Source organism: Kogia breviceps, chromosome 10 (assembly GCF_026419965.1).
Source record: "Kogia breviceps isolate mKogBre1 chromosome 10, mKogBre1 haplotype 1, whole genome shotgun sequence".
Taxonomy (NCBI): domain Eukaryota; kingdom Metazoa; phylum Chordata; class Mammalia; order Artiodactyla; family Physeteridae; genus Kogia; species Kogia breviceps.
Genome location: NC_081319.1, coordinates 5,416,982 through 5,443,342, shown reverse-complemented (window position 1 = coordinate 5,443,342; position 26,361 = coordinate 5,416,982). Strand labels below are relative to the sequence as shown.

Genomic DNA, 26,361 nt, shown 5'->3' with positions numbered 1-26,361 from the left:
GTATGAGGGGGTATTCCATTATGAGAGTGAGACCTAAGAAGCAAGAAAGCTTCAGAGGAAAAGGCCCCGTCAGCATCACCATTACCATCATCTGTCGTATCTTTTGTAGCACCTGCCAGGAACAGGTACTTGTAGGTAGGTAAGTAGGTAGGTAGATAAATAGGTAACCTCACTTTATATCAAAGAAACCATTTGAAGGAAGGCAGGTTCGGGGGGGCGGGGAATGACTTGCCCGATGTCACAAAGCTAGTAAGTGGGAGGTTTAGATTTAACCCACCGTCTTCCTAACCCCAAAGCCCAAATTCCTCAGTCACTCTGCTGCCCAATCTTAAAGACTTACTATTGGAGACCCAACAACAGCAATGTGTGTGTGTGTGTGTGTGTGTGTGTGTGTGTGTGTGTGTGTGTGTGTGTGTGTTGGGTAAGGTTGACACCCAGCTTGGGTAAAAAGGCAACCCTGGTATCCTGTGCGCCCATTACCAAACACCATCCTGCAGACTTCTCTTCCAGTTGGCAGCCAGGCCAAGAGAAAGAAGAGTTCACAACGGGAAAGAACTCTGGGGACTGAAAAGTATCCCTACCATAACTGGATTACTCAGGCTTGATGTAAGAAAAGGAAACAATTTCTGCTTCTTCGAGACTTGTTTTGACTTTCCCTTCTGCACCTAATATGCAGGCACATGTAGCAGGCCTCATGTTTAATCCGCTAACCTCAGCATTTTCAGAGCTGCTAATCAGAGTTGATATCAAATACAGTGTGGTTCAACATCTGTGGTTTAACAACGTTTTTCTCATGAAAGACTTATACTCTACTCCGTTTTGGACTTCACTGTTGTTGCGTGGTCATTTGTCTAATAAGTATTTATTAAGGACCTCTTATGTGCTCAGTCTTGTGCTTGATGACATTGGTAAAATGGCTATAGCCTTAAATTTTCCAAAATATTCCCAATTTTAAGTATTTTTACCTTTTGAATAGTTACCATGTCAGACCATATCTCCCAATTTTTCTTTGGAAAAAAATGGGCACTGTAATTGTTAGGAATTCATGAGAAGATGAAGACTCAGAGCCCGTGCCCTCAAGGATCTGGCAGCCTCCCTAGAAGCGTCATCCCTGTCTTCAGGATAACAAGACAGTCTATTCAGTGCTATTGTACGATTTCAGAGAGGAGATCAGAATTGCCAGGGGCAATCAGAGGAGAGATTTCATGGATGAGGTAGAATTTGACTTAGACCTCCAGGATATGTTGGGTTGGATTGGTAGAAAAGGAGAAGAGGTATTTCTGGAGGGTACTTAGCATAAACATTGGAGTGGCCTAGACTAGAGAATAAAGGGTCAGGTAAGTTTAGAACATGAGGGAGAGAGGCTAGAAGGGCCAGTCCAGCCATGCTGAAGCAAGTTTCCGGTGTCAGCCTGAAGAATGTGGACGTCATCCTGTGGGCAATGGGGAGAGAAGGTCAGACTGCCTGGGCTCACATGCCAGGTGCCTCTCTGTGAGCCTGGGCTAATTACCTGCCTTAGTTGGCCCTCCGTTTCCTTATCTAAAAACTAGGGTTGTTGATACCTCGTAGAGCTGTTGTGAGGTTTGAGGGAAATACTGCATAAAATTTTCCATCATGTTGCCCAGCACTGTGTAGTGTTAGCTGTAAATTATTTAGAGCAGTAAACCGATACAATTAGAGAAGGGGTTTAAGAGGATAATAGGTATCCAGAACATCGATTGGAGAAGAGACTAAAGATTTGAGAGACTATTCTAGTAGTCTAAACAGGAAATGATACAGGCCTGACCAGAGTTGGTCAAGAGGAGATGGTGAACCTTAGATGCCAAGAAGGAAAAACTGATGGGTCTTGATTGCTGACTGGATGGTGTGGCTCTAGCTGGCTTATTGGGTGTGGGTGGTTCATTGCCGGGGTTCAGACCCACCTCGTGGATCCCATGAAAGTCTTTGGAAGAAAGGAAAGGAAGCGTGGGTGTTCCTGCTGTGATCTGTGAGAGGTCCGGATTGTAGATAGAATGGGCACCCTCTGATGCAGTGGCACCAAGGACATTTCAAAGGCCCCCTGCCTCCTCCTATCTGAAATCCTCTTGGTAGAACAGTTTTAGGCAGTGCTGTCATTTAACAGACCATAACACTGGAGAGGGTAGCACTTCTGCTCTCCCGGTAGTAGAGCTGAAAACGGGCCTGAAGGCCAGATCAGAGGCCCATGGGAATGGGGAACAGTTTTAATGTGGGAGTAGGGCTGGGGGGCCTGTCCCAGGGGGGAGGAGCAGTGAAAGAGGAAGTGGGGTGTGCTGAAGACAACGCTGAGCCTCTCACAGCCTTGCCTCCGAATCTCCCTCTTTGACGTCACCATCTGCACCCTCGGCAGCCCCCAGGCTTCATAGAGCGTTTCCCCCTTGCCGGATTCAAGCTCCAAACGCTCACTGCCTTTGCTACAAATGTTAGACAAACTGAAGTCACACGCATCTCTGATCCCGTTGGGGCATTAATCAGGAGCACAGCTGGGAGGAGAGGAAGCCTGGGAGTAGAGCCACGTTGTCGGGTAAAATGCAATTATGCTGTTTGAGAGGGAAAAACAGCTTGGCCTTGAGTACTTTTACATAACATCTTACTCCTTCCCTCTGGTTAAGGAGGGTCCTGGGACACAAAAGACTGCCCCCTCCTTCAAGTCCCTCCCTGTGGGAGTTCCAGCCCAGCCCAAAGAGTGGCTCTGACCCCTGAGTCAGCCTCAGAGCTGATCCCACCCCCGAGCTAACTCCACAGGAGAAGTGAGCCCAGTCTAGGCTAGTCACCTGGTGCGGCCCCCGCTGGCACTCCAGCCTCTCTCGGGAGTTTGGTGTTGATCCTTCCTCAGGAAGCTGGGCCTTTGAGTACCAGGGGAGCTGGGCCTTGGGCAGCCCCCAGAGAAGAAACCAGATGCTGTTGGAAGTCTCAAAGCTTCTAGAAAGAGTGTCTACAAGGGAGTGAGATGGAAAGAGGGTAAGGAGGTGTCAGACACTCCTGTCAGAGTGGTTCTAAGCCCCAGACTGCATACACCTCGGCCCCGGCAATAACCCAGAGGCTGAGAATCCCGTTGAGGCGTTTCCGGAACAGCAGGAGCCCCTGGGCCAGATCCCACCGGATCCCGCTGGATCCCACCGTATCCCTCTGCAGCCTTGCCACAGGGCCACAGGGTTTCTCTTTGGAATCTGCCTGGAGTTTTGTTTGTATCTCTTTTGCATTTTTGTCTTCCAGAGTGGAACACTTAAGGATCCGGACTCGAGCAAGACCCCACCTCAGCGGCCAGCCCCCCAAGGTTGTTTACAGTATATTCTCGACTGTAACGGCATTGCAGTAGGGCCAAAACAAGTCCAAGCTTCTTAAAGCGATTGGTAGTTAAGTTTTCCAAGCAGAAGTTTTAAGCCAAAAACAAACAAGGGAAGAAAGGAAAGCGGGGAGGGGAGCAGCAGAGCCTCCCACTGGTGCCATTTCTGCGTTGTTTCGAGGCTGACGGGACTGTGTTTTTCCTCTGCAGTGTCAGCGCCTCTGTCTGGTCGTTTACCTGTTCCTGTTCCTGCTCGTAATGCTCACATACGTTTCTCTGTGTACCTTGTGATTCCAGGGCCGTTTGTCAACAGTGTACAAAAGGGTTGTGCCTCTCCCAAGTTCAGTGTGACTAGCTGCTGGGTGGTTTGATAGTCTATTTTAATTACATAATGTGAAATAGGACTGTGGGCGGGTGGACAGGGGAGAAACAAAGACCACTAAGATAAAACCCAACTCCCCTCCTTCTCCCCCCAGACTCAGATAAACTGCCCCCCACCCCCTGCTTACCTCCACGCGTGTGCTTGGGATCTTCAGCGAACTGTGCTTTTGGCTTCCTTTCTGCATGACTAGGGTAAATAGGTAGAAGTTTAAGAGATTTTCGAGGTCTAATTTCCATAACTTCATCCGTTGAATCGGAAGGCATCCATCTTTTTCTCCATTTGCTAAAATTTGGTGCATTTGAGTTTCTGTGAATAGGCTGGCCGTGCCTGTAGAGCTCTCGTGTTTTTTAGTGATGACATGAAATATAAAGAATAAGCTATTTCCAGGAATGTGTTCTGTATTTGACATCCCAGTGTACCCTTTGTTTTATTATTAACTAATTAGCTATGAGATTAGACAAAAAAAAAAAAAAAAATGGGGCCGCCGATGTGCAATATCAAAGTGAGCTTGTGAGTATCTTACCCGTGTTCATCTTAGACCCTCTAAGGTGTTTCTACTTTGCCGTTTCTGAATTGGCCATCCGTGCGCTTCTGTGGAACTGAGGCTGCTTCGTGTTCCCCAAAGCTTACTGTGTACAGAGACGATTCTTTAGCAGTTTGGGACATAGAAGGCAGGGAGCTACCGAAAGTCTGGGAAGAATTCAGCCATTCTTCTCTTGGCCTCTCCTGAGGCATCACGACGCGGGAGCGAATCGAAACTGTCCCGTTTCCCTCGAGTGGGTACACTGCCTCCAGAACTCTGAGGTGGGCACCTGGTTTCACTGTCAGCTGTTCCAAAAGCCCTCCAGAGTCCAGAGAATGAAGAGCTTTACCTTTCCTGAGAGGGACTGTCTCAGATTTTAGCTTGTGTGTTTGGGGCTGTGGTTCCACGGCGGGGGCTCTTAAAGAGCCCTCACCCGTTTGTCCTCTTTCCTCCGACATGCAGCTCCTGGGCAGCGGTGAGGCAGTTCCTAGGCCAGGCCTCGGGTCAGTGCCTCATCTGGCCATGTCCTGGCCAGGCCAGGATCGGGCACCACGTGGCCTCCTCTAGCACCATGGGCTGTGGGAGTTCACGCCAGCAGTTTGCCTTTTAGAAGAAGTGCTTCTAGCTCTACTTTTGCATTCCCTCTCACTTCTGTACTGACCTGTCACCTTTCTGGATTGCCAGGTTTGGGGAATAACTGGTGTTGGTGGTGTGTCACGTGATTTCTGTGTCAAGGGGCACGTGCCCTGGTTTCTGTCTTGGTTGCTGGCAAATTCTGAGCTACAGGGAAATGCACTGAGTGTGAATGTTTTCGTCCGCGATTCCTCCCTTAGACGTGTCGCTGCCGATGGTAGCCGCTCTGTTGTAAATATATACATATAGATGCAGTGAAGCACTTCCAGGTGGGTTGCATAAGAATCAGGTCCTTAAATACCTCCCAATCTGATGAAATGATAGAAAGGAATAAAGAGACATTTCCCAGAATGGAGGAATACATTTTATTTTTTAAATTTATTTTTGTCCAAGCGGTAAGCTGGCGGTGGTGTTGCTTCTTTGCATGTGATCGTTGTGAACATTCAGGTGCTTTTCATGTGACATTTGTGAGCCACAAATACGAAGTTGCTGTTTGGATTTAGTCGGGCTCCAGGGTGGTGTCAGCCACGGTGTGTCAGGTGAGGGAGAAAGGGACTAGGGCTCCCTCCCAGTGCCAAACACAAGCAGACAGCACACCCTGACTGTCCTGTGCCGTCAGGCAGCATGCTAGGAAAACTCTGTGGCCTGGGGCATCTGTGGCACAGTATAGGATTCCCGCTCAGGTGTTTTGTACCCCTTTCTTTTCTGACGTTGTCGCCTTTTTTTGTACCAATCCAGCTGGGAGAACCTCAGCCAATGCTGGAAGTGTGATTGAAGTACCTCTCTTTTGTGACTCTTGTACAGCTTAATGTGCAATAAAGGAAAAGTTATATCTGTCTTCAGTGTTAAGTTGTAAAGTTTCTGTCTATTCAAGCATCTCTGTACAGTTGGGAAAGCACTCAGGTTTCTGGTACAAGAGGCTGAGCTATCAACCTGTAGTCCTTTACAAGAAAATGCTGATACAAACGATGTCAAACTTTGGAAAAGGCAAAAACTGGTTAATATGAAACGCTCTGCTAATCTGTCATCTTCACTAGTTATCTGATTTGAACTTAGAACTTCTTCAACATGCAAAATTTCATTAATTTACTTACTGACTTATTTATGTGTAACTCACCCTGGTATTGATTGGTCATTGATGATAAAGTGGAGTCCATGCCGTGTAGAGGGGAAACTGGCTCACAATCATGGATGTACTGTGGTAGAGACGTACAGTTCTACCTCTCCAGAGGGGACAGGTGTCCTGTGTTTCTAGAAAACTAAGTTACAGTACAACTCTTAGCTGTCGTTGAGTTTCTGTAAGCCCGCTCCTTCCAGTGGGCACGTGACCGTGGACTCTGGGATTGAGACTGAGAAATGAGATCTCCAGGTCACCAGATGGTTTTCTGTCTCATGCTGGGAGAAGGGGATCCTGGTCCTTTTGGGGGGAGCCCTTCTTTGCCAAATGGTGCTCACAGCATCTCCGGGGAGAGGATGGGACTTGGATTTCTGGAGAATTTCACCACATACACCTGGGAGGGACTGGAGCCCCTGAGGATGGTACTAAGAGGCAACTGGACATGAAAGGTCCTAGACATGGGCGTGAGTTAATGCTGAAAGGAAGCCCTGCTGGGGGTACGGCAATCAGACATGCAGGCGTGGAGTGGGACAGACTAAGGCCAACTCCAAAAAAACAATGTAAGTCAGTGATCATCGATGATCATAGGGCACAGAATACTTTGTGAAGAACTTTCTTGTCCGTTGTCATCTTTGAAACGCTACTCTCTTGAAAGATAACTAAGACTAGGTCTTAATTTTTAACAGTTTTATGGTTGTAAACACCGAGGTCCAGAGAAGTCTGCTGACTTGCTCAGGGAGTTGCCGATAGACTGTGTCCTGGGTTTTCTGACCCCCCAGACCAGGGCTCTTCCCACTGCCCTGCACCGTGTCTGCCGTGTGGAACTTGAGACCTCCTAGTACACCGTGGGCCAGGTTGGCCTGTACCTGAGGAAGCTCTGGGGGAGAGGGCCGGTCCCTGTGGCCTGGTGGCCTTCTGTAAGAGAGCTCACCTCTGATGGGGGCCACTTATCCCATGGCTTCTTCCCCATGCCCCGACTTCTGTTGTGACTGAGTCGCTGTGCGTCTGAGGAGGAGCATGTAGCGGCGACGTCTGAGGGTAACCAGGGACCCGCTCTGGAGCCCTTCGGAGCCTCGGGGGGCTTCTTGTCATAGAGCTTATCCTTTGGTAATTAAATAGCCACACCCTTTGAGACATAGATTCTAGTAAGGAAACCCTCTGATATGGTTAAATTATGAAGTTTTTCTTGTACTGAACCTAGGGGGCCCTGGGCAACCCCAAGGAATGCAACCCCCAGGCAAGGTGCTGCGTCCACGCCGGCTCCCCCCTGGACCGTCACTGCCACCTTCCTCTTCTTCCTCCTCCTCCTCTTCTTCCTCCTTCTCGGCTCTTCAGCGGCCGGGCGGCCCCACCACCCACGGAGATGCACCCTCCAGCGGCAGCTCCCTGGCAGAGGTCCAGCCACCCCCGGCTGCTCCACCACAGAAGCCCCAGCCTCACCCACAGCTCAAGTAAGAGACGACTCAGCAGCTCCTTCCCCTCCCCTCTTCCTGCCCCTCCTCTCAGGCCTGGGGCTCCAGAGCTGCTAGGAAGCACCTTCAATCAGACCTCCTCCTAAAGATATTTTTGTGGGGTTTTTGGGGGGTTGGGGTTTTGGTGGGTTTTTTTGTGGGGGCATGGTTGGGTTGACTGGGGAGGGCAAGAAAGAGGGAAGTGAAAGTCTTAAGGTCTAGCTAGAAGCTCAAAGCCTCCCCTTTCTTCCTGGGGAGTAGCAATAAAGCAGTTACTACCCCCCTCCCATTCTTGTACGAGCTTAGAGTTTGGGTTGGTTTTCTTTTTCTCAAATCCTCTCTCCCACTCTTTTTTCCATTCCTTTTCTCTGTGTGTATATGTGTCTTTCTCTTTCTAAAAAAAAAAAAAAATTTATTCTCTTTTCTGCCTCTGACTCACAGTTTAGGGTGTGCCAATCAGCAAGGCTGCCCAGAAGGAAAAGGGGGAAGTAGTTAACTCCATTTCAACTTTTTACCTTCAGCTTTGTCAGAAGGAGGTTGGTTTCTGGCGTGGTCATCAGAGGAGAGGCCCATATAGAGACCCCGAGGGACTCCATCCTCTTGGGTTCGCTCATTCCCCACAGCAACCCTGGAGACCTCTGTCACACTATCCTGCTTCAGAGGACAGAACTGAGGGCCCCTAGAAAACAGTATAGCTGCACTTGGTGGGGACAGCACCTGGGTGCTCAGCTCCACCCTCCCCCAGAACCAGAGACGGCTCTCTTCAAGGTCCCCAACCACAGACCTCTGTCATGGCCGTCAGCACAGACGGCCGCGGCCTGGGGGGGATTGGGAGCGTTCCGTGAGTGCCTCTCAGCGAAGAGATGAAACTCTCAGGGACCGAGAACTGGGAGCTGTGGAGTTTGGGGCTCAGATGAGTCCCTCAGAGATCATCTCTAGTCACTGCACAGATGAGAAAACACTGCTGAGAGAGAGCTGATTTTGTCAAAGCCCTGCCGCTACTTACCGGCAGGGCCAGGATGAGGGCTCAGGTGGTCCGGATGACCACTTTCGCTGGGTCTTCCAGTCCTGTATGACGGGAGGGCCGTCCCCCGGCCTTGCTCTGCAGCTCTGGCCAAGGGTACATTTCATGTCTTGCCTGCCTCACAGCCTCCCCTCAACCCAGTCGTTTTCTGCAGCTGACTGTTTAATCTCGCCTACCTTCTCTGGAGCCAACTCTGGCCCCAGTGTGAGGGCAGATCTGTGGGCTGTCGCTGCCTTTGGGCTGAAGCTGTGGAATCGAGGCAGCCTCTTATGACAAGCGGGAGGCTTGTACCTGTGCCCTCGGCCTGTGCACGCCGAGGAGTCTCCGCTCCCAGAGGCCAGCGTGTTGGGGCCCATCCCAGGCCCAGTGAAAGGCAGGGCACCTGTTCAGCCACCGCGGGAAAAGAGACGGGCTCGTGCCCCTGCAGAAGGGAGTTTCTGGGGCTGTGTCTGAGTTCAGGGGAGGGCTGGGAGCGCTGAGATACCGGGAGAGGAGTTCTGGAGCCAAGAAGCAGCAGGAAGGAGACAAACAGAAGCCAAGAAGGAGAGAAGACGGCCGCGGAGACGCCAGACCACGTGTCCTCTCCTGCAGTGCTGGGCCTGGCCTCCCCTCCCCCCTCTTGCCTTCACAGTTTTTCTCTCTGACTCACTAGTGTCTCAAGGGAAAAATTGGTCCCTAAAATGTGTGCAGTTTGGGTTTTTTCATTAGAAAACTACCCAGTAACCTTGTGTAGGCCTGATGTGTATCTCTGTTGCCCCTGGACACCCTGACACTCACAGACCTCATGCTAGGCTCCTGTGAGGAAGGCTGCGAGGGCGATTACGCCCATCGTAAGGAAGGTAAATAGCGTTGTTAGAGTTCGTGCCAAGTCAAAAGGTTCTTTTGGAATCAGAGAAAAAAGCAAAAAAGAAAGAGCTGAAAAGGCCTAGAGATCATTTCACCAGACATCTACATAACACAATTAAGAAACCAAACAAGAAACCGAGTCTCAGAGAGGCACGTGGTCAAGAGTGAGTGAGAGACGGGAGCAAGACTTTGACCCAGGTCTTCTGATGCTGGCTCCACTACTGGACAGTTGATGAGAAAGAGAGCACAAGAGTCCACCGGCCCCTGGTTGCTACGTTTCATCCAAGGGGAAGGGTGTGAGATTCCTGGATTAGGTCTTACCCAGTTGGGGCTCTGAAATTTAGCCTGTGGGCCCTTTAGCATTAAGTGAAAGAAAGAGCCTTGAGCCACCCCTTCTTCCTCTTTCCCTTCTCCTCGCTTCTCGTCTCTCTTTCCCCCCTCTCCCTCTCTCCCTCCCTGCCTCCATCCTTTCCTGTTTGAGCAGCACTGCAGGTAAAGAAAAGAGCACAGGGACCTCCCGGGGGGCCTGCTAGCATGCCCCATGCTGGCTTTCTCCTCTGTCACCCAGTCTCCCTGGGGTGGGAGTGGGCGTTCCGGTCGTGTCTCCTCGTGTCACCGTCCTTCCCTGCCTCACTGGGAACACCACCCTCTCACGTTCTCTCTGGTTTTTATCTTCAAGCAAGTCGCAGTCCCTGACAAATGCCTTCAGCTTCTCTGAGTCCTCCTTCTTCCGGTCTTCAGCCATTGAGGATGAAGCCAAGGCAGAGAGCATCCGGAGCTTGAGGAAGTCCTTTGCCAGCCTCTTTTCAGATTAGCTCTCCAAACACACAGGGGCACCCAGCCCAACCGGGAAAGGCATCCAAGACATTTGCCAACAACAGTCAGCCACACTCGGTGGTGATGTCCCATGACCTTAACGTGTGTGGCCCCCTCCTCTGCTCTGTTGCGTTCAGTGCTGTGGTGCAGCTCCGAAAGGACCAGGTGAAGGTCTCAGAGCAGGCGCCTGCCCAGCGAGGGGCACCTGACGTCAGAGAGGATAGAGCTGCTTTCCTGTAGTCGTGAGAGCTTCCTCTGAGATCCTCGTTCGCTGTGACTGTAGTGGCCTTATTGTGATAGCACCATCATGTCTTAGTCTTTCTTTGAGACCAGGATTCCCTTCACTGAGGACACCTGGTTGCTTAACCGAGCGCAGACGCAGTGCTAAGCATGCCCCCCTGTAGTCAGTGCTACCCGTTTGGGGAGAATATACTTACCCCAAAATAACTCTCGGCTCTAAGTGTTAGGGGCTCACCCACACCTGGATCCCTTGTCACACCTGTTTAGCTGTTGAAAACACACCTGCCCAGCACACAAGAGTCCTCGATTGCTGTGGTAGTGAAGCACCTGTAGTCTGCTGACTGGAGAGATCAAGGACCTGCAGTCCCCCTGCCACCTCCGGCGCTGTTCTCCTGTGCGGGGCGCAGGGATCTTGAGCTCCTCCGAAGCTGTGCTGTAGAGAATGCATGCCAGTATGCCAAGTTTTGTGTTCCTCTCCAAATAAATGTTAAGACCTTTGGTGTAATAAAAGCAGCAGCATTAACCAGCATTTGATTCAGCCGTGAGGTCTCCCCTAGGCCCACCTTTTGACTGAGAGAGTGTACGTGAGGCACGCGCGCGTGTGTGTGTGCGCGTGAGTATAGGGAAGGGAAAAACCCAGGAGGGTGAAGCTGTTTGTGTCGGTGTGTGCGTGGCTGTCTTTGCAAGTGGTTGAGAATACGGCTGTCCTTTAGATGTCCCCCAGGCTGTGCTTCCTGACACCTCCCCCGTAACTCAGCAGTTCTACCAGTTGTACTGAATGTGGAGCCTTTCTAATACGCATAGCATCCTTGCTTCCATAGTGGCCCATTTGGAGCGACTTGTCTGGCCCATCAGCCTCCTCAGCTAAAACCCACGCGGAGGTGCCAATGAGGCCGGATGGACCTGCTCTCATGAATGGGGTCCGCCAGTCCCCCGGCATCCTGAAGAAGTCTGTGATAGAGGGCGGGTTTCAAGGGATTTCACGATGGCTTCTTCGTGACTGTCGGTACTCAGGAGTATGTTCCCCAAAAACCACGAATGCTGTGAGAATGCATACCACATCTGCATTGATATTAACATCTTATCTAAATAATTTCCTGCACGTGTTCCCATCCTACTAACAACGCAACACAGTAACACCCATCCTAATGCCGCTGTCTCGCTAACTCCTCACAAGCAGTAGGTGCTGAGAAGTCAGAGAACGAAGTTCTCTGGTGCCAGGGTCTCCTTTCTAACTCAGCCCATGCTTCCAGAGTTTGAGCATGTAGACTTGTGCCGCCTTCCTACACTTAAAAAACAGCAAGTAGAACGTCCATTGAGTGACACCTGGTGGGGGCAGCCCTTATCCCACCACAGTGCACATGACCAGGGAACAAACAACTAACAAAACAAAAGCGGGGCAGGCAGGTAATACCTGTGCTCGAGGGAATTGATCTTTATGGTTCCCTCCATTTCCAACCAAGAGTCTACCCCTTGTAGTCCCTTCTATCACCCGGTTCCAAATATGTTTTAATAAGATGAATTCATTTCATCAAAAAGCATTTATTGAGCATTTAACATGAGCAGAAACATTGTGAGGGATTCCAGGAAATATTTACTACTATTTCCGTAGTGCATACTACTAAGTTCCGGGCACAATACTAAGTGATCCATACATATGAGTGGATTTAGTCCTCGCAACAACCCTACATTATAGGCACTATTGTTATTTTTTAATTATTTTACAAATGAGGAAATGGAAGCAAATCAAGAGTCAATAACTTGCCCAAGGTCACCCAACTGGTATGTGGTGGAGCTGGGATTTGAACCCAAGCAGCGGAGCCCCATGGCCTCGCCTCCTTTGCTATATTACGTTTATTTAATCTAGCAGAGGCAACAGGACAATTTTATTAAACTGTACGTAATGTGATAACAAAATTAGAGATGTACGCAAAAATTCTTCCCATCCATGCCCTCCTCCTTCCTTCGCCTTTTCTCTATCCCTTGGCCCCAGGGAAAGGAGGGGTGGGAGAGCGTAGGGTACTTGTTACCAGTGTTGACCCCTTGTCCTAGAAGCATGAGTAACATACACAATGTATCTTATTCTGATCCAATATAACTCTGGTTCTTGAAAAATTACTCATTCTTCCACATGTGATGTCAGACCAAAAACCACAAGTGGCTTATTTAGAAAATGAGTCAGCCTGGAACTGCTGGGGTGTCAAAAGGGGGAGGCATTTACCATAGGTCATGCAGCTTCCTAGTCCAAAGGACACATGGATTCTATCCAACCCTTAGTAATGGGGTGGAGCCAGAGGTGGGGGAGTTCCATTCAGGAACAGCACTCTTGGTATATAAAAAGATGGCCCCAGAGACTGGGAAGTTTGCTACTCCCAACGATCAATAAATAGCTGATGAATACCATGATAAAAAATTTTCTACAGCTGGGATCTCCAAAGGTTGGAGAGAGTCCTCTATAGATCTTGAAACCTTTGGTCTGTCAGCCAGTTCTGACCACTGTGCAACCATCAATGCAGCTGATGGGGATTCCCTACCCACATCCTCACCCCAGGTGAATAGAGACAGACACTTTATCCTGCCATCGTCGAATCCCCAGCTCCTTGGGTCAAAATGAATTCAGTTTGCTTATCATTTATCTGTTCATAACTCTGTATTGTGTACTTCATAAGCTCAGTAAATTCTGTGGGACGAATATAAAAATGAACTAAGCAAGGATTCTGACCTCACAAAGTTTACAGCCAGTAGGGGAGGTAGCATATAAACAGATATAAAGTAGAAAGTGCTGAGTGTCAATAAGGCAAATGCAATCAAAATGCTAGTTTGGAAAGATGTGAAGCTTGATAGGATTGGTGAGGATGTGAGAAACAGAACTCATACACATTGCAAGTGGGAACGTTTGTTGGTACTGACATTTAAGTGGACAATTTGGCAGTACCTAATACACAAACCCTGTGACTCAGCAATTCCATTTCTAGACGTTCATTCTGGAGAATCTCTTGTACAAGTACTCAAGGAGGCAATTAAAAGAATGTTAGTCACAGCACTGTTAGTGAAAAATGGAAACAACTACTGTCTCTCGTGGAGGAATTAAAACAGAAATTGGTTTATTTCTACATTGGAGTACTACATAAGACTTAAAGAAATAAGCAAAAATGTTTGAGGAATTCAGATAAGATATGGAAGTTAAAATGGAAAAGATAAGCCAAGTAAGTGTCAAATGGACAACAGCCGTACATGTGGTTGGAGTGGAGCACCCTTCTAGCTGGGTGGTCAGAGAAGGTGGCACCCAGTGGGGAGCTGTGGGCAGCCCACAGGATCGGGAGGCCTGCCAGCTTCAGGGAATGGGGTGAGTGCACAGAATTCAGTCACTGGATTTTTCAGCTGGAAAGTTTCATCTAGTTCTATCCTCTTCATTTTACAGATGAGAAAACCCAGATAACTTTAAGGCGCTTGCCAAGGTCAGGAAGGAAGTTAGTAATAGCAGCAAATGAGGCTTAGTCCCAGGTGTCTGATGGGCAGGCCTCTCGGGACACTGTCCTTGGTGAGATAAGTGAATGGCTTTCATTTCCAGGGGCCCCCAGGGAGGGCGGAGCTCATGGGAACATTTCCCAGAGGCTGGGAAGAGATAGAAGAGTCAGTGTTGGGCAGCAGAAGTTCTGAGTTTAAATGCCTGCTTTGCTAATTGTTAGCTAATTGACTTTGACTATAAGTTCTTTAGCTTTTCTGTGTCTCGGTTTTCTCATCTATGAGAACAATACTATCTTTCTGAGGAGGTTAAGAGTTCAATTAACTAATTCACCTAAAGTCTGTTTCTAACAGTGGTTGGCATGTGAGAGGATCACAAGATATCCCCTCCATCTCAAAAAGACAACAGCAGTGTAAGCTCCAAACCCGCTTGGCCAGGACTCCTCCGAGAGCAAGAGCGAGAACGGCTACACAAATGCCAATCATGCCTTTCTTCCTCTCCTGTAACCAGGTGGGCCTCAAGGGCAATTTCAGCCCATCTGATTCCTTTTCCTAGGACTATGGCTCTTTCAGGTTGAGTTGGTTAAATTGAGTTGAGGGTAGACACCTGGGGAGGCAAATGCTGCTGCCTAAACATCCTACTAGCAATGAACACACGCGCCAAAAACCACCGCAGCTACAGAAATGACAACACAAACCCCATATGACTCTAGCGGACTAATTTTTAAACACTCATACCATATGAGCATTCCTACGGTGGTGTGGTTTCCTTCAACCAATTCCTTTGTGAGGCTAAACATTTATTCCAACAAACCTGCTGCTTATGTTCATAAAATAATTGCCCCAGATCTGTAGCCCTCAAATTTGAATTTCTATAACCCTTGGAAGATCAAGAGTTCTTTACCTTGGGATCTAGAAATTCCCACGCAAACTGTTCTGTTCTGTGCATTGCGCATTTTGGCAGGTCCTCAACACATGCACAAAGGATTAAGAATCATTGCTTTAGAGAGTGAATTTTTTTTTTTTTTTTTTTTTTTGCGGCACATGGGCCTCACTGTTGTGGCCCCTCCCGTTGCGGAGCACAGGCTTCGGACGCACAGGCCAAGCGGCCACGGCTCACGGGCCCAGCCGCTCCACGGCACGTGGGATCCTCCCAGACCGGGGCAAGAACCCGTGTCCCCTGCATCGGCAGGTGGACTCTCAACCACTGTGCCACCAGGGAAGCCCTAGAGAGTGAATTTTGATTTTTTAAAAAAACACTTAAAATTCTTTTGGAGTCAGCTCTAAAGATTAAGCTAGATAATGTGTAAGGTTCAAAACACCGTGTGAAAAAAAAGAACAAAAAACAGTGTGACTGTAAATTAATGAGATAATTTTGTGTAGCTTGTAAGCTGGTTCTGAAGGAAATTAATCCCAGAAAAGGAGTCTCATATGTTTTGAGCAGTTTCTCTTTGAAATAAATGTCAATCCCCATCAAGATTATTGATTCTGAAAGAGAGAAGATACATTTCAACAGGCAAATTCTGTTGTTTGTTTAAAATAATTTTCTTACTGTCTAATTCTCAAGTCACAGACTACATTCAGAATAATGTTCTCCTCTTCCAGTAATTCTCCCTTACATTTGTGAAGTATTTTACAGTTTATATAGCACCTCGTAATTTAAAGGCACTTCACAGTGTATAAAGCACTGTTAGATTCTCACAATAGCCCCCTGAGCCTAACTAACCCTCATTATAAGTGACTTCTGAGTGTCTGAGCTTTGGGCTCATACTTGAATAGTACTCTTCTTCCTACAAATCTCCTTGGACTTCAAAGCCTGTTGGTTGTAAACATGTGGGAAAATAATTCAATTCTTCATTCCCTCTGGTAGACCCTCCTCTTATTCAACACCCTCTCACTGTCTGAGAACTTGCTTTCCATCCTGGCCATTGATACAGTCACACACACACACACACACACACACGCATATTTGTGCTTGTCCACTGGTCTGTATTTTCAGGAGTCTTTTCTTCTCTTGTTTCATGGTCTGTACTCCCCAGCATGTCACTTTGTCAGGGAAATACCGGAGAGACGGGGGAGGAGGGAACACCAGAGAGCTGTTTCAGGGCCCCCAACCCACATGTAAACAAGTGCTCCCCAGGGAACAGCACCTCCCTGGCCGTTTTCATCCTCCTGCATGTGCACACACATCTCTCTGGATAAGAATTCCCAGCCTTCAGCTAACTCCTCTAGGCAGCTCACAGCAGAAAGCCACAGCCATCTCAGTGGCTCAGGTTAAGTGGCGGCCTAACCAACACTAGTTGCTCTAGATCCAGTTCTTGGGGGAAGAGAGATTAGCCCTGTCAGATTACTGATGGGACAACCAGGCTTGGACCTCTTGGATCCATTCTGGAGCCCATCAGTAGTGATAGAGAATTGCAAGAGTAGGCCCAAAGGTTCCCTGTGGCCAGCTCAGACAAGCCAGACCTATCAACACTCTGAAGACCCTCAAACCATCCCAGAGGCCTGAGCGGCTTGGCAAGTGGACTGGAGTGACATTTGGGCTGCTTATTTGTCTTTGGAGTCTCACCGGGCTAATACAATACAACATCTGGGACCTAAAGATACTTTTAATTTGAATATTTGATACCAAAAGAGTGAATGTCTCAATATATTTCAATATAATATTTCAATATATTTCAATATAATATTAGTAGGAAGAGGTCAGTAGATTATTTCTTCTTAAAGACTTCTTATTCCTTTATTCTGTCCCCACAGCAATTATTCTGGATTAGAGCTTTTATTCACACCTTATTGTGACAGCTCCCTAATTGGGCTTCCTAGCTTCAGTCTCTTGCCTATTTCTGCCAATTTTCTTTTAAAAAATCTCTGATCATCAAAAATCTTTCAGTGGATCTCCAGGCTTAGGGAGTGGAGCCCAAACTTTTAACCTTGGTATTTAAGGCCCCCTAGAGTCTAGCCTCACTTTACCAGGGAGGCAGTATGTCTAATGGTTAGGTATTTGGGCTTTGGGGCCAGACAAACCTGGTTCTACTCTGCTTGTTAGCTGTGACCTTGGGCAAATGACTATATACTTCTCTAAACCTTAGTTTCCTTACTAGCAACTATTGTAATACTTCATGTGTTTGTTGCAAGAATTAAATGAGAGAATGCATGGCAAGTGCTGTGTGCAGGTACCTCAAATATATACAGGAGATCCTAGTAAATTTTATTTAACATCATTACTTTCCAACCTTAACTTTCCCTATTGAGTTGAAGCTAAGCCAATGTGAAATTCACTGTCCTTGCTTGTTTTCTTGCTCCACACATATGCTCACTTTATCATTTTCAGCTGTCCTCAGCCCCTTAAAAATCCCTCCTTAAACTCATTACCCATTCAAATTATGCATAACCTTCAAGGCCCTGCTGAAGAAGTATCACCGAGTTCTTGAAGCACTTTGTGGCCATCTCGGTAGTCCCCCATGATGACTCTTTCTCCTCTAAACTCTTACCAAACACATATTGCCTCTACTACTTACATAAATTTGTTGCAAGTTCACACAATTCTATTCAAATGTGTACATCTATTTTGTCTCTTTGTTCTTTTTCTAATCCTGAACTCTTGTTCATGACTTTTATATTGAATTACTTTCTTCAGCTTTTTTCCTACCAAAGTCGATGTTTTAGGCTATTCTGAACCCCCCGTATTTTTCCCCAACATTTTATTAAGAAAAGCTTTATAACTACACAGAAGGTTGAAGTAACTGGCAGTGAACACCCACATACTCACTGCTTATATTCTACAATTAACGTTGTGTTATGCTTGCTTTATCCCATATCTATCCATCCCCCTAGGCATTCAGCAATGCATGAGATTCAAAAAAATCTTATTATTTTTTTTTTTTTGCGGTACGCGGGCCTCTCACCGCTGCGGCCTCTCCCGTTGCGGAGCCTGTGGACGCGCAGGCTCAGCGGCCATGGCTCACGGGCCCAGCCGCTCCGCGGCATGTGGGATCCGATCCTCTACGGACCAGGGCACGAACCCACGTCCCCTGCATCGGCAGGCGGACTCTCAACCGCTGCGCCACCAGGGAAGCCCAGGAATCTTATGTTTTTAATGCATTTCACAGTAAGTAGCAGACATCAGTGCACTTCACAAATCATGATACAAATTAGTTCCATCTGGTAAGGACTTTGAGGATGATTTAATTTATCCACTGATTTTATAGATGAAAAAACTAAAAGCCCTAAGATACTAAGCAATTAGTCTAACATTGGTCAATTGATCAACAGACATATACTGATCATCTACAATGTGCCTGGTATTCTGCTAGGGAATATGGTGATGAATGAAACAGACAAAGGCTTTGCCATCATGGAGCTTGCAGCTTCATGGCGAAGGTAGGTATTGAACAGGTTGTTACAAATGGGTAACTACTGAAGTACACAGGGATCCAACTAGGTGGTGGATTAGAAAAAGGATTCTGAGGCGAGTCATTACTTACTGTTCTGATCTTCAGACCCTCACTGTTACTGATTTCCAAAGGTTTTCATGTATAATGATGCTGTACTCTTTTTTTTCCAACATGAATAAGTGACTATAGTGGAAAATTATTATAAAAATAAGAGACACCTCACAAATTCCTCCAGAAGAGATCAGATGCTATAGGCAGTTGAAAGTGAAGCCTCTGTGGAAGAAAAGACTCTCAGGACCATGGAGATGTCAGCCTGAGCCCACTCAGTAAAGCTACGAAGTAGAAACATTGGCCTCTCGGGAGCTACAGCAGAGATGCTCAGGTCAGACTGCAGGAAGCGTATGAACCCAGGCAAAGGAATCCTAGACTCTCAGGAAGCCCCATATAGGGTGGGATCAAAGAATTACAGATATAAGGATTTCAGAGTGGCCTCCCGAGCTGGACTTGGTACCTCTTTCTAGAGTTGTAACTTCCTAATAGACTATGTATGAGTAAAACATGACTTTTCCTTAGGAAATTTCTAGAAGTTCCTCTCCTATTGAATGGTTTATGGATTTCAGTTTCTCTTCCATGTTTGTTCTCTTGGGATCTATTTTACTATTCTAAGGTAAAGAAATGGGTCCATGGTTGGTCTGAAGGCAAGGGAGTAGGTCAGAGATTTATCAAGGCTTGGTGTCTCATCTTCAGACTTCTGAAGCCAGTTTGTCCCTAAGCTAAGTTCATAGATTAACTGAGGACATTCCCAACAGGATCCTTTTCCCTAAAACTGCCATTTCAGAGGACATCATTATATCTGGAGCGACTTGCTTTCTTGTCTTGTCTTTCTTGTTTCTTTTTTAAAATTTATCTTACATTTGTAAGTAGACCATTTGTAGATAACTCTAAAAACTCTAAAAACTTGCTGAGTGAATGGTTGTCACCCACAGGGAGGCCCGTGAGCACTTTGTATTATCGCCCCCCATTATTATTTATTAGTGTCCCTTTACCCCAGGGGCATCTCTGAATTCCTTGCATGGAACGCTTAGTGTCTAAAAAACCAGTTTATCACTGGTCTAGACCAACCCTGCTATCTAGTCTACAACATCCTAGTCTACAACATCCTAGTCTACAACATCTCTGATGATTGTTCACCCAGCCTGTCTTCAAATATAAGATTTTAGACTTCCTGTTTAGCTGAATCTGAGCTAAGGTCATATTATAACCATCATCAAAATGAAGAAGTAGAAGTTGCTTAAATCAAGATCCCCCTGGGAGGCACAGGTCAGGAACTGTCAACCAACAGTCAGGGAGCATGTGGGCCAAAGCACTCAGAGCGACAAGGGGTGGCTGCAATGTCCACCTCTGGGTCAGAGCCAAGTGCCTCTGGCCCAGGGAAGGCAGGCAGGAGGAGTCCCACAGCAGGGTACCTTGGAAAATGGGGTTGGGCTCTTTGGCAGTATTTTATTCCTTACAATTGCTTTCCGCCTCGGGGCCACTGGCTGTTTGAAGTATCAGTTTAATTAAAACATTCACCCTAAGTGACAGGATCAATCTAATGAAAGGTTGCAAAGACTAAGCATAGAGAAGATTAAAAATGTGTTTCATATTGTCGTTTTGTCACTAATGCCCTCTCAGGTCTCTCTTTTCTGTTACGAAGTTCAAGGCTTCAATAGATGGGATCTTCCAGGATCACAACATACGTGTATTTTTCCTTCCGGAAAAGGGAGCTTCTTTACACCCAATAAGCATTTAGAGATAGCAGTGTGGCAAGAGGAATTCCTCATGCCAGGTTCCACATCCAAATGAACTGAGGAAAAGTACTGTGTGATAAGTAATCATGGATAAGCACAAATGGGAAGCTTGACTTCCTACTGGTGGTTGTTCAGAGCCTCTTGGTATACGCACAGGAGGGCCAAGCCAGAGTTCCCACTTCCCCCCCTGAGTTAAGTGTTATGGTCTAGCAAACACCTGACAAACCCTCAAAACCCAGGCTTGTGAGAGAGAAGGGTGGAGAGAAAGGCATAAGTCTATATGAAAGGAAGTGATTCATTTTAAATATACAGTATTTAAATACAATATTAAATTGAGCATAGGATTCCACACTCTACTGTGAGGAAGGGTGTGGCTGCTAGAAACCAAACTGGGAAGAAACAAAGCAACCAAAGTTGGATTTTGGTAGACACATACCAGCCCAAGAGTAAAATGCTAGCAAGGTGCCAGCTGGATAGCGTGATTATCAAAGAGTGCAAAACAGAGCAGAGTTTCTGAGAAAAACACCTGGTGAACCCTCAGAGCATAGAACTCAGGAGATCAAAGAGAACTCTGAAACACAACACAAAACCTAGCATCAATATCTTTGCTTCGGGATTTCCCTGGCAGCGCAGTGGTTAAGAATCCGCCTGCCAATGCAGCAGACATGGGTTCAAGCCCTGGTTGGGAAGGATCCCCCATGCCGCAGAGCAACTAAGCCCGTGCGCCACAACTACTGAAGCTCACACACCCAGAGCCCGTGCTCCGCAGCAAGGGAAGCGACCACAATGAGAAGACCACGCACCACAACAAAGAGCAGCCCCTGCTCACCACAACTAGAGAAAGCCCGTGCGCAGCAACAAAAACACAACACAGCCAAAAATAAATAAGTTAAAACATTTTTTAAAATCTCTTTGCTTCTTCTGAATTGTGCTGTCAGTGGCGACATTCTTCCAAATACAGATGGTTGGTTATTGAATGGTAGAAGCAAGGCACTGGCATGGGTGGTTTCAGGTTGTCAATGTTGAATAGGAGTCAGTTGAGTCCTTACTGCATAATTCCCGTTGCTGGAGGTAAACCATATGTGCGATTTCTGTTCCCAGCAGAACACAACGTGAAGTGTCTTGAGTGGAATGAAGTGACACTGGGTGGTGGTCCTGAAAGCAGGGGACTCTGGTTGGCAACGGTCAGAATTGTATTCCGTTTCCTGCACTTTTTTTTTTTTTTTTTTTTTTTTTTTTTTTTTTATTTTTTGTGCTAGGCGGGCCTCTCACTGTTGTGGCCTCTCCCGTTGCGGAGCACAGGCTCCGGATGCACAGGCTCAGTGGCCATGGCTCACGGGCCCAGCCGCTCCGCGGCATGTGGGATCCTCCCGGACTGGGGCACGAACCCGTATCCCCTGCATCGGCAGGCAGACTCTCAACCACTGCGCCACCAGGGAAGCCCCTCCGTTTCCTGCACTTTTGCTACTTCCACTTTTTTCTAAACTCACCTCATTCAAGAAGCTTTCTACTTGCTGGCAGTCAGTCTAGATGTGAGGCACAGAACGAGGACATTTGCTTTCTGTTTGAGAGCTGTAAAATCTTTCAGAGAGAAACATTCACTAAAAAAAAAAAAAAAAAAAAATTAAATCTAATTCACATGTACATATAGAATAATTGAATCTTAAAATTGGAAGGAATTTCAGAGGACACCTAATCTTGGCATGGAGCAGTGCATGAGGCTTGCAAAGTACAAACAGATAAAGATAGAGACAGAGATATAGACTAGAGATATCCCAGTCCCCAGGCTACCATCTTATTTAATGGCAAACACCAAAGGCACACCCACTAAAGTCAGGGCGAATACAATCACCATTATTATTTAACCTGGTATTGGAGGTGTTAGTCGATGCTGTTAGATAAGAGAAACCAACCAAAGGCATAACAATTGGCAAAGAAGCATAAAATTATCTCTTTGGGGAGAAACCAAGAGACTTGATGGAAAGCTACAAATATTTAGAGAATTTAGTTAAGAAGCAGAAAATTAGGTCTTTCCCCCCCCACTTATTTAACATGGCACATTTCTGTTTACTCTTTGTTTTATTCCATTAGTCTATTTTTTAATTTGTAGACCAGTGTCACACCATTTTAATTACTATAACTTTACAATATGTTTTGATGGTGTTAGGAAAATCCCAGCCTTTTCTTCCTTTTCAAAGTCATCTCAATTATTTTCTCTTGCATTTTTTCCTGTTTAATATGAAACTTAGGGCCAAATTGTCAAGTTCCATTAGATGTCTTTCTACGTTGTGGTTGGGAAGGCCTTGAATTTGCATATTTATTTGTGGGAGAACTGACATCTCTATGATAAAAGACTTCCCATTGTGTAGCATACACTGTCCCTCTAAGCAAGGCCTTCCCTGACCACCCTATTTTAAATTGCATCTCCCCTTTTTCTTTAATTTTATTAAAGTATAGTTGCTTTACAATGTTGTGTTAATTCGTTCTGTACAGCAAAGTGACTCAGTTTTATATATATATATATATGTATATATACTTTTTCATATTTTTTTCCATTATGGTTTGTCACAGGATATTGAATGTAGATCCCTGTGCTATACAGTAGGACCTTGTTGTTTATCCATCCTATATATAATAGTTTGCCTCAGCTAATCCCAAACTCCCATTCCATCCCTCCCCTACCACCTCCCCCATGGCAACCACAAGTCTGTTCTCTATATCTTTGAGTCTGTTTTTTCGTAGTTACATTGATTTGTATTGTATTTTAGATTCCACATATAAGTGATATCATACGGTATATGTCTTTCTCTTTCTGACTTATTTCACTTAGTATGATAATCTCTAGGTCCATCCATGTTGCTGCCAAAGGCATTATTTCATTGTTTTTGATGGTTGAGTAATATTCCTGTGTGTGTGTGTATGTATTTACATATATATGTATACACACACACATATATACCACGTCTTCTTTGTCCATTCATCTGTTGATGGACATTTAGGTTGTTTCCATGTCTTGGCTATTGCAAGTAGTGCTGCTATGAACGTAGGTGCATCCCCTCTTTTACCTCCTTAGCTAGGTTTATTCCTAGGTTTTTTTCCTAGGTATTTTATCATAAATCTCTGGAGGTCTGTTTCTGAACTCTCTATTATGTTTTATCAGCATATCCTTTTGTAAATACCACATTGTCTGAATTATTGTAGCTTTATAGTAAACCTTGTTATCAAATAGCTTTGCCCTCCAACATTCTTCTTCAGAATTATCTCTCCTATCCTTCACCTTGTCAATTTCCACAAAAAGCTTTCCTTTTAATTAGAGTTGTATCATTTGTGGAAGAATTGGTATGTTTACAACATCGAGCCTACCGATCCATGAATATGGTGTATCCCTCTATTTATTTAGGTCTTCTCTAATTCCTCTAAATAATGTTTTGTATTTTTCTGTGTAGTCTTCCACATATTTTGCTAGTTCTTTTTCCTGGATATTTGATTTTTTTCATATTATAAATAAATATATATATATTATAATTATAAATATATATTAAAATAATCATTTAAAATTTTGTGTTCTCTAATTTTTTATTTCTAGTGTATGAAAATACAATGGATATATTTGTATTGTATGTTGATCTGATATCTAGCAATTTAATGATTTGTCTGTAGATTCTTTTGGATTCTGCATGTGCAATCATGTCATCTGTGGATGATGATAGTTTTATTTCTTTTTTCCAATCCTTGTATCTTTTTTTTCTTTCTGGCCTTATTATGCAGCTAGGGCTTTCAGTATAATGTTGGCTGATGTGTTAGCAGATATTTTTGTCTTGTTACTGATTTAAAGAGGAAAGCTTTCAATATTTCTCCATTAAATATATTTTATATTTATATATTAAATATATTTGCTGTGTCTTTTCTTATTTGTTTGGTTGGTCAATTTTTACTCTTTATCAGATTAACAGGGTTCCCTTTTACTCCTAGTTTATTAAGACTTTCTTTTTTTTTTATACCAGGAGTGGATGTTGAATTTTATCAAATGCTTTTTCTCCATCTGTTAAGATGATCATATGAGTTTTCTTCTTTATTCTGTTAATGTGTGAATTACATCATTTGACTGTCAAATTTTAAATCAACCTTGTATTCCTGGAATAAACCAGACTTGGTCAAAATGAATTATCCTTTCTATATATCAATGGATTTGCTTTGCTAATATTTTTTGTAGATATTTTTTCTGTATTTATGAGAGAGATTGATCTGGAATTTTCTTTATTCATGATGTCCTTGCCAAGTTTTGTTGTCACAATTATACTGGCCTCATAAAATGAGTTGGAAAATGATCTCTCTTTTTATTTTCTCTGTAAATCCTTTTCATTGGAGTAATATTATTTCTTCCTTAAATACTTGAAAATTCACTGATGAAGTCATCTGAGCCTGAAATTTTTCTTTATGAGAAAGTTTCAAATTATAATTTAGTTTCTTTAGTAGATATAGGACAAGTCATATTTTCTATATCTTTTGTGTCAGTACTGATAGTATGTGTTTTTCTAGGAGTTTGTCCATTTTACTTAAAATTTCAAACTTATTGGCATAAAGTTTTTCATGATTCTTTTATCTGCAGTACCATGTATTTATGTACCTTTTTTCATTCCAAATATTGATAATTCTACTATGTCTAATATTAGAGCTACAACAACTGTTTTTTGTTATCATATTAGTATATTAGTTCGATAAGGCTACCATAACAAAATACCACAGACTAGATGCCCTAAGCAACAGAAACTTACTTTCTCACAGTTTTGGAGGCAGGAAGTCCAAGATGAAGGTGTCGGCAGGTTTGTTTTCTCCTGAGGCCTCTCTCCTCGGCTTGTAGATGACTGCCTTCTTGCTGTACCCTCACGTGGCCTTTTCCCTGTGAATGCACATCTCTGGTGTCTCTTGTAATCCCAGTCTCCTCTTCTTTTAAGGCAGTGGTCCCCAACCTTTTTGGCACCAGGGACAAGTTTCATGGAAGACAGTTTTTCCACGGATGGGGTGGGGTGGGGGGAAGATTCAGGCAGTAATGCAAGCGATGGGAAGCGATGGAGAGCGGCAGATGAAGCTTCACTCACCTCACCTGCCGCTCACCTGCTGCTGTGCTGTACGGTTCCTAACAGCCCCCAGACCAGTATCAGTCCCCAGGGGTTGGGAACCCCTGTTTTAAGGACACCAGCATATTGGATTAGGGCTAACCCTGATGGCCTCATTTTAACTCTTGTAAATCCCTGTCTGCAAATACAGTCACATTCTGAGGTAGTGGGGGGTAGGACTCTACCATATGAATTTGAGGGGACACAATTCAGTCTGTAACAGCATAGCCTGTCTTTTCCTGCTTACTTGCAACTTTTCTGTGTCCTTATAATGAAGGTGGATATTGTATAGGCAATACGTAAGTAGATTATTTTTAATTTATTTACACAGTCTGTCTTTTTAAGGGAGTTGTTCGTCTATTTACGTTCATGTAAGTGCAGTATATTTGGGTTCAAATCTACCATCTAATTTTTTTTCCCTATTTGTTGAGTATGTTCTTTATCCTTTTTAGCCTCCTTTCATGTTTTCTTTTGGATTAATTAAATTTTTATTATTTTATTTTACCCCTTCTCTTAGTTTGTATTTATTCAATTTTTAATTTTTCTTTCTTTGTTACTTTAGAGATTACAATACACATTTGTTAACAGCTTTATTATAAGAGGTGTAATTTCATACCATGCAATTCACTGACTTGAAATGTCCAACTAAACATTATTTAGTATATTCACAGGTTTGTGTAACTATCACTGCAGTCTACGTTTGAAACATTCTCATCATCCCCAGAAGAAACCTGTATCATTAGCAGTCACTCCCCACTATCTGCTCAGCCCTAGGAACCAGTAATCTGGTCTGTAAGTGGGTTTTTTTTTTCTTACTATTTATTCTTTATACATGTATATCTTTCTGTCATTACATAGAATTTTGCATGGGAGGAATTTATGCATTTGTTTCACATTTATTTCACTGTCTTAATTCAATCTATATAGGTCAATAATAAAAGGGGTTTTTATCAAGAAATGGTTTTCTACTATATGTAAAGTAGATAACTAATAAGGACCTACCTACCGTATAGCACAGGGAACTCTGTTCAATACTCTGTAATGACCTATATGGGAAAATAATCTAAAAAAGAGTAGATATATGTATATGTATAACTGATTCACTTTGCTGTTCACCTGAAGCTAATACATCATTTTTAATCAACTATACTCGAATAAAATTTTTTTAAAAAAGAAATGGTTTTTCTAGATAAATTTAAAATATAAAGAAGATCTTAGAACATTTAAGACACTAAAGAGAACGCTATCATACACTTTAG

General features: G+C 44.8%; 1 protein-coding gene across 1 annotated transcript in view; it reads left to right on the top strand.

Annotated features, from left to right (window-relative positions):
- The window catches only part of SYN2 (synapsin II), a 171,312-nt gene extending 160,466 nt beyond the window's left edge, over positions 1-10,846 (top strand). Inside the window, exons 11-13 of the mRNA XM_059076109.2 lie at positions 3,235-3,295; positions 7,161-7,410; positions 9,960-10,846. Of these exons, the coding sequence (XP_058932092.1) occupies positions 3,235-3,295; positions 7,161-7,410; positions 9,960-10,095 (447 nt within the window). The 3' untranslated portion in view covers positions 10,096-10,846. The remainder of the gene's footprint in view (positions 1-3,234; positions 3,296-7,160; positions 7,411-9,959) is intronic.
- Positions 10,847-26,361: the final 15,515 nt, after the last annotated feature.